Below are 8,997 nucleotides of genomic sequence, written 5' to 3' on the forward strand. Positions count from 1 at the left end.
GGGGGGGGGTCCTGGGTGGGTGCTGGGAACACAAAAGCCCCATACTTGTAGAGGACTTGACTTCCTCCCGACTTTCTGTCATGGCTGACTCTGTGGAAGATATAGCACGCTTCATCAGAATATTTTCCAGCTTCCTGGCAGGGCTTCTGGAATAGATGAGCTTTTTTCATTTTTATACTTTAGGTTAATTTGTTAGCTTCGGAAAGTTGTCATTTTGTTTTTTTTGTTCACCTCTACCTCACTAAAATCTCAGTCTGTGATCATTTTATTTACAATGGGGTAGGACACAAACCCTTTATGCACTTTCTCTGTATTCCAGAATGTGTTCAGTATGATATGATAGTGATTTTACTAAAACCAGGGCATCCGATTTCTAGTATTCGTGAAGAATCATCTCTTAAATTCATTTTCAGCCCAAAGCGTGGTCCCTGAAGTTTGTATCCATTCTGCCACCGCTTACCCACGTCTTTTGGCCAGTTCCTTACGGTCCTGGAACCCGTTTCTTATCTGTAACATGCAGTCACTAAAAGTACCACCTTCACTAGCTGTTCCGAGGATTAAGTGAACCCGTGTGGAATGTGTTCAGCACAGAGCCTGGCATAAGCAAGTTCCTTAGGAAGCGTCCTCCTCAGGAGCATTCCAGCCTTTCACCAATCCATATGCATACGTCTGTCATGTGTTGGTACTAATTTACTTCTCGAAGGACTGACCTGAACAACGTGGAGTATTCAGGAGCCCCTCCCTTTAAGCGCTCTCACACTAGTGAGTGGATCAGAACAGAATTATGGGCTAAATACCGTAGAGGTGTGGGCAGGGTGCAGGGAGGCCCTGGAGGGAAGGTCTGGGTCAGAACTCAGACTAACTCCAGAACGGTCTGATGGAAGTATCAAACTTGGGGCGCCTGGGTGGCACTGTCGGTCACGTGTCCGACTCTTTACCTCAGCTCACGTCGTGATCTCACGGTCGGTGAGTTCAAGCCCTGCATTGGGCTCTGCTCTGATGGTACGGAGCCCGCTTGGGATTCTCTCTCTCTCTCTCTCTCTCTCTCTCTCTCTCTCTCTCCCTCTCTCTCTGCTCTTCCCCTGCTTGTGCTCTTTCTCTCTGAAAATAAATAAAGTGCTGAACTTCAAAAGTGGGACTGGGCTTACCCACCCAGGAGGTGTTTCAAAGGAAAGAGAATTTTAGTACACTGTGAAGATGCATTGGGGACCTACCCCTTCCCTCTCACAGTGTTTTTGTCTGCCTTTCCTTCACCCTCCTCCTCCTACCCCTTCCTGCCCTCTTCGCCTTTCTCTAGGGAAATAAATGCAAATACCTGCGCATTCGGCCCCAGTTCCTCCATCTGGGGGAGTGGCACCACACACAGGACTTGTCCAACTGAGCCCTTAGGGAAAACTTTTTGAGGTTGACCTACTGAGCCATGCATTACTGCCCAAAGATGTAAAGGGGCTTTTCTGTCAGGATGCTTACAAGTTAAGGTGTTTTAGTGTTTTCTAAGTCTGAAGATCTCTTCTGTTTATATAATGTCAGCTTACGTTTCTTTAGTTTTTTTATTAAATATAGAGGGATAGTCGAGGTGCTAGGTTTATATGTGTATGAGATTCTTAAGAACTGTTTTCATTTGTTTACATCAACAGCAAAACCTGAAGATTTTATCTGATGTCTAAAATGTCCTAGTTTTTCCAGAATCAGATTGTGGTTAATTGACCATAATAGCAGCTAGTTCCCTACAGCTAAAAATATTGAGGAGAAAATACCAGTAAAAGAGTGAAAACATAACGCTGTCAGCAGTGGTGAAATATGTAAATACCAAGGTTTAGACCTAGAAATATATTTGGCCTACAACGAAAGAAATCTGTCAAAGCTGTTTTATTTGAAACCGCAATAAAGGTACTTTTTCATCAAGGAAAGTTTGTCGTGCATCTCGTAACTTTCACCTGCCAATAGATTACCGTTCTGTGTGGTATTTTCATTCTTTTTCTTTTTTCTTTTCATTTTCAGCTTATGGAAAAGTATTTCTGGTTCGTAAAATCAGCGGTCACGATACTGGAAAGCTGTATGCCATGAAAGTACTGAAAAAGGCAACAATAGTTCAAAAGGCCAAAACCACAGAGCACACGAGGACAGAGCGGCAAGTCCTGGAGCACATCAGGCAGTCAGCATTTTTGGTGACGTTGCACTATGCTTTCCAGACAGAAACCAAACTTCATCTCATTTTAGGTAAGTGTCCATTGGCCCTCGGTTGTCAGTTGTTCTTTTTACCAGAACACTTTATCCCTTGGGTCTCGAGTCGCAATGAACTCAAAGGACCGCCTCCTTCAGACTTAGAAGAAATGAAACGTTTTGACTCTCATTCTTTCTGTGACGGCAGTTCCTTGAACACCATGAGTTGTTCGGGATTTGGGACCTCCCACCCTGAAGGGGTTTATATACTTCTATTCCACATTCCTTTATTGGTCTTAAGGAATACTTGAGTCATTAGGGGGGTCTGCTTCCCTGGGCATTGTGCTTCCACTCAAATGTGAGGACTGGAACGGTGACATGGGCCACAGTTTCTGCCTCAGGAGTTCTCAGGAGCTTTCCACGTTCGGGCTGAAAAAGGGATATTTGTGGAAACTGGTAATTGGGGAAAAAGATAAAAGGGAGACTTCTATTCTTGGAGATGCTTTGCTTTTTTGGTGAAAAATCTGCATTTAAAGGAGATGCCCACCAGCCAGTCAATGGGGGCACTCTCATTTCTACCCACAGACACTTTCTGAATCCTTTCCTTTCCCAAACAGAGTTGGCCCATCATGTATGAACTTTGGAAATGTCCTCTGTTACACGTTGCCAGATTGCCTCGCGGGAAAGCCGTAGCGTTTTCTGTTCCTCCTAATGATAAATGGTGATGCTGTACTCTGTCCTCATTGACTATTTCATCTGTTCCACTTTAGTCCCACCCTTGTGATAATTTGCATTTATGTGCTGTGCTCCCCTGGTTCTCGAACTGTTCTGAGGGTTAGAGGAGATAGAAGTCCACATCGTGCTCTGTAAGCGTCACCTATTTCTTGAGTGTGAGTGGTGTGCCTGCACCATGCTACGTGCCAAGTATTATCCATGGTGATCACTAGCCCTTCACGACAGTGCCGCTAGAGTCCCCTCATTAGTGATGTTGATGGTTCTAGAAGCTGTATCTCCTGAAGTTACATATCTTGTGTAAACTTGAGAATGAAGATTGGAACTCGGGTCTGACTCATTTCAAAGTCCGCCAAACAGTGCTGCCTATACTCTTTGATTATTGGTAGTACAGACAGGTAGGTTCTTAAATATATATTTGACGATTTTGTCGAATGCCTTTATTTTGGAAATTATACTTTTATCAATGACGCCTAAAGTTGCATTCACTTTTTGAGTCATGAAGTTACACTTCAGGCTCAGTTTGGAATGCTTACCGTCAACTAACAGTCCTAAATCTTGTATACGTAGAGGTCACACTCTCCCTTGCCCTGTCAGGGTCCCCTGTTACCATCATCATCTACCCGGTGTTCCTGCAAGTCAGTTATCATTTGGCTCTTCTTTCTGCCTCCTGGGTCTACCTGCTCAGCTTTGTTACTTACTGATTGTTAAATATGTATTCCCGGAGTATCCCAGGTATATGGCACAGAGCGCTTTCGTACAATGATTTTGAACACTTATGGCAGGAGAACTCTTCCCTCAAGTGACGACGCAAACATTCAAATGGAAAACAAATAGAAATGAGTACCCCTGCTTGAATCTAAGCCCAAGGGCACTAAGTCCTGCCAGTTTATTTCTGTACCCACCCTACAAGAATCTCCAGGGAAGCTTTAGGAAGTCCATGAACACTGCTTGAGAAGTAATTATCTTGTTTAAGCTTCTCTCCTGATAAAGAGCCGGCTCATCAAAGTGAAATCATGCGCCTAAGTTCATGTAAGTAGCGTGAGCCTGAAGTGGCAAAGCAGTCACACTCCCAGACTCTGCACCACCGCAGAGCAGCTTTTCTCTTTCGCTCCTCTTCTTCCTGTTCTCGCACCATAACTGGACTCGGTCTTTTCTTTTACTGTTTATCGTAAATAGTGTAGTTTGGTAAATCATGTTTTTAATTTAGAAGTAGATGAATGGACGATTTTGTATTTGATTAAAAAACAATAGTCTTGGGGTGCCTGGGGTGGCTCTGTTGGTTAAGTGTCTGACTTCGGCTCAGGTCACGATCTCGCAGTTCGTGGGTTTGAGCCCCATGTCGGGCTCTGTGCTGACGGCTCGGAGCCTGGAGCCTGCTTCCAATTCTGTGTCTCCCTGTCTCTCTGCCCCTCCCCCGCTTGCACTCTGTCTTTCTCAAAAATAAACATTTAAAAACAAAGCAAAACAAAACAATAGTCTTTAATAGTATTGTTTTTTAGCTGTTGGTTCTCCATTAATTTTGCTCTTTGTTAGTGGCCCATAAATAAATACAGAAGAAAACAAGAAAACCTGTTTCTCGAGCCATCTCAGGAGTAGAATGTGGACTAGAATAGCACGCTGGCTCCATCATGAGTGAGGCAGTACCTTTGGAACGCATGCCCTCTACTTCCTCTCTGTGTTGATGTATTTAACATAATTTCTCATTGTGCATGTTAATAGTTGTTTTTTCGGCTTTAAAATCGAAGCTTTGCAGAATCTTTGAGCAAGGCTTTATTATCAACTGTTTTTATGGTTCAGTTTGCAATGCTTAGAATGCACACTAGGCCAGTTTTCCAAATGTCGTGCTATACACTTAGTCCTCATCTTAGTCCGTTTGAGCTGCTGTAACAAAATACCACAGACAGGGGGCTGAAACAACAGACGTCTGTTTTCCTCACTGTTGTGATCCAGATCAAGGTGTTGAGTCCCAGATCAAGGTGCCGGTAGGGTTGGTTTCCTCTGAGGGCCATAAGGAAAGTCTGTTCCAGGCCTCTCTCCATGACTGGCAGATGGCCGTCCTCTTGCTGCCTCTTCCAACAGTCCCCTCTCTGTGCATCACACCCGATGGTGCTTTATGTGTTCAGTAGTCCTCTTATGAGGATACGAGTCTGATTAGATTAGGGCCCACCCTGAATGCCTCATTTTAGTCATTTAATTACCTTTGAAGACCCTGTCCCCAAATACAGTCACGTTCTGAGGTAGTGGGGGTTAGGGCTTCAATATATTAATTTAGGGCAGGCAGGGAGGACACAGTTCAGCCCATAACTATCTGTTAAGTTTATAGATTAGAGATAGCAAGAATTTTCATGTTGAGCTCTTCAGGGACCTAGCTGACCTTTTTTTTTTTTTTTTTTTTTTTTTTTTAATTTATTATTTTTGAGAGAGAGAGAGAAAGCACATGAGTGGGGAAGGGGCAGTGATGGGGGGGTGGAACGGAGGATCCAAAGTGGGCTCAGCACTGACACAGCAGGGAGCCCGGCGTGGGCTTGTGAACCGTGAGATCATGACCTGGGCCGAAGCCAGATGCTTAACCAGCTGAGCCACCCAGATGCCCGCCCAGCTGACCTTTTTGTCTGAAGTAAATATTATAGGCCTTTTTAAAAAATATATATATATATATTTTTAAAACTATTTATTACTATAAAAGCACATATATGTGTATGGAAAATATGGGAAAGCAAAAATAAAACCTTTTCACTACTGGGAGTTTACCTCATTCTATATCGCTGTTATTACTTAGTATGTGTATCCTAGATCTTTTTGTCTGTGTGTCCGCATGCAGGCACATTTTGTCAGATGAGGTGGTCCCGTGCTACCTACGGTTTGCGCCCAACATCCATTTTTCAGCTGATGATGCCTGCTTTTCCTGGTTAATAAACTTTCACTTCATTTAATACCCAGTGGTACCAGTGATGTATTGTGCATATAACAAACCGCTCTACAAAGTAGTTGCTTCAGCAAGGATTTGTTTTCTCGTCATTTTGTGGGTTGGCCGGGCGGAGCTCTGCCGGTGGAGCCCAGACCTGCTCGTGGGGTGGTGCTCAGCTAGCTGCAGGGTTGGCTGGCCTTGAATTGCCAAGATGGTTACACTCTCGTGTCTGAAAGCGAGTGCTGGCGGTTGTCTCGGGCACCTCTCTTCTCTGCGTGGCCTGTCATCCTCCAGGGCAGTAGATCAGTTTCTTCCTAGCACAGCAGCCTCAGGGCAGCCGCCGAGAGGGCAAAGGTAGAGGCTGCAAGGCCTCCCAAGGCCAGGCTCTGGAACTCATGCAGCCTCACCTCTGACCTGAGACCAGCCTGGATTTGATGAGTAGAGAAATAGATTCCCCTCCGCCTTTTTTTTAGTTTTTTTTTTTTTTTTTTAATTAAGATCTAATAGACATACAGCATTATATTAGTCTTAGGTATACAGCGTAATGATTTGGTATTTGTATATATTGCAAAATGATCACCACAGTATATCTGGTTAATGTCCCTCAGTACACGTAGTTACAGAATTTTGTTATGATGAGAACTTTGAAGATGTACTCTCTCAGCAACTTTCAAATATGCAACACAATATGCAACAACTCTAGTTGCCCTGCTGTACGTGACATCTCCATGACCTGTTTTGTAACTGAAAGTTTGTACCTTTTTTAAAAAATGGATATTTATTTATTTTGAAAGAGGGAGAGAGAGAGAGAGAGAGAGCTCTGAAGGGGCAGAGAGAGAGGGGGAGAGAGAAATTCCCAAGCAGGCTCCACACCATCAGCACAGAGCCTGACGCAGGGCTTGAACTCACGAAGTGTGAGATCATGACCTGAGCCAAAATCAAGAGTTGGTCACTTAACCAACTGAGCCACCCAGGCGCCCCAAAAAGTTTGTACCTTTTGACTCTCATCACTCATGTCACCTACTAATCCTCATCCCTGCCTCTGGCGACCACCTAAGTGTTCTATTTATAAGCTTGGTTTCTGTTTGTCTTTTGTTTCTTTTTTAAGGTTCGGCATATAAGTAAGATCATATGATATTTGTCTTTCTGTCTCTGATTTATCTCACTTAGCATAATGCCCTCAAGGTCCATTCATGTTGTCACAAATGCCATGATTTCATTCTTTTTTATGGCTGAATAATACTCCACTGTGTATATATACCACATTTTCTTTATTCATTCATTGATGGACGCTTAGGTTATTTCTATATCTTGGCTATTGTAAGTATAATGATGCAGTGAACACGGGAGGAGGGCATATATCTTTTGAAGTTAGTGTTTTCATTTTCTTCAGAAAAATACCCAGAATGCAGTTGCTGGATCATATGGTAGTTCCATTTTTAGTTTTTGAGGAACCTCCATACTGTCTTCCACAGTGGCTGCACCAGGGCGCATTCCTACCCACAGTGCAGGAGGGTCCCTGTTCACATGCTCGCCAAAGACCTCACTTCCTGATGAGGGGACTACAAATAATTGGTGGCCGTCTACCACACAAGGCCATATTCACATTTCACTAATTGTCACATAGTATCTTTTTCAGCTGATTCGTCCAAACCAGGATCCAGTCCAGGAACATGTACTTGGTTGTTATGTCCTTGAAGTCTCTTAATCTGGAACCTACCCTTTTTTGTATCCATGGCTTACTGGTCTGAGAAATTATCTCGTAGTATCTTTTAGCTTATCCCTCTCTCTACTGAATTCTAGTAGTTGGGAAGTTAGATCTGGTCTTGATAGGTTGACGTTCACTATTTTAGCTGGAATAAATCGTAGGTGGTGTTGCATGTTCCATATTGTATCGCATCAGGAGAAACCCATTATCTGGTTGTTAGTAATGTGAAGACTAAGAGAGATGACAGTCTGATCCCTTTATAACAGAATTATGTTTTTTCCTTATTAGTGAAAATAATTTGCATGCTGTTTTGGCACTTTATGGTTTTAACAATTAATACTTGATAATTACTTGCTAAAATCAACGAATTATGAGTTGCAAAGTGGTGATTTTCTACGTCTATCATTTCTTCTATGTTTATTGGCTGGCATTCTTTCGTCAAGTGTGGCTTTCTGTCATCCACTGTAATTCTTTGGTTACCCTGAGATACGGTTTCTAATGGAAGGGCAAGAATCATTTCCTTTAACTGTCTGCATTCAAAGCGAGACGTTAAAAAGCAAACTCCAGTAGGCCTGTATTTCAGGGTGCCTGATATCAACTACCAGCACTCATAACCAGAGGTAGCTTGTCCCGTGTACTGTTCTGATTGTTCTCTTTTTCACTTACAAGTGTGTCCTAGAGCTCACCCTGCATAAGTTCATAAAGATCTTCTCATTCTTGGGATGCCTGGCTGGCTCAGTTGGTAGAGCGTGTGACTCTTGATCTTGGGGTTGTAGGTTCGAGCCCCACATTGGGTGTGGAGATTACTTAAAACTAAAATCATAAAAAAAAAAAAAAAAAAAAAAAAAAGATCTCATTCTTTTAAATTTCCTTTGTAGCAATGCCATTCTTTTCTATGGTGTACATAACCAGTTCTGTATGACTGGATCTTTGGGCTGGTTCTAATCTTATTTTGAGGCTTCAGATACAACTTTGCACGTGTAATTTCCCACTTGTGTAGGAAAAAACCAAAGGCTTTCTAGGTCTGTATTTTGCATATACCCTTCCATAGCAGTTGCATCATTTTATACTCCCACCAGCATTGTCCTCGAGTGCCTGTTTGTCTGTGGAGCACGATTGAACTCGTGGGTGTTTCCTGGTCTCATAGGCGAGGAGTTGCATCTCAGTATAGAGCTAATGTACGGTCTTGTTAGTGACAGTGAACATCTTTGCTTATGTTTTAAAGGTCATCTGGGGTTTTTTTCTGAAAATCATTTGTACCCTTTGCTCATTTTTTTCTTAATTTTCGAGGAGCTCTTAGAGAGAGGAACCATTTGCAATATGCATTGTAAAAATTCCCCTGCTTTCCATTTGCCTCTTGACTTTACGATGTTTTTACCAGGTAAACAATTTAAATTTATGTGTAGTGGAATTTATTTTAAAACTATTTTTATGGCTTACAGATTTTCAGTCATAAAAATCCTCATAAAAGATCTCCTCAAAT

General features: G+C 42.7%; 1 protein-coding gene across 4 annotated transcripts in view; it reads left to right on the plus strand.

Moving 5' to 3' along the window:
• RPS6KA5 (ribosomal protein S6 kinase A5) overlaps positions 1 to 8,997 on the plus strand; it is a 177,396-nt gene that overhangs the window by 68,454 nt on the left and 99,945 nt on the right. For 3 of the 4 annotated variants that reach the window (XM_049612320.1, XM_049612322.1, XM_049612321.1), the window contains exon 3: positions 2,002 to 2,220. In XM_049612320.1, coding sequence (XP_049468277.1) covers positions 2,002 to 2,220 — 219 coding nt within the window. Of the gene's footprint in view, positions 1 to 2,001; positions 2,221 to 8,997 lie in introns of those variants that run through there. The other variant, XM_049612325.1, reaches the window with a different exon arrangement.

This window comes from Panthera uncia, assembly GCF_023721935.1.
Source record: "Panthera uncia isolate 11264 chromosome B3 unlocalized genomic scaffold, Puncia_PCG_1.0 HiC_scaffold_1, whole genome shotgun sequence".
Lineage (NCBI taxonomy): Eukaryota > Metazoa > Chordata > Mammalia > Carnivora > Felidae > Panthera > Panthera uncia.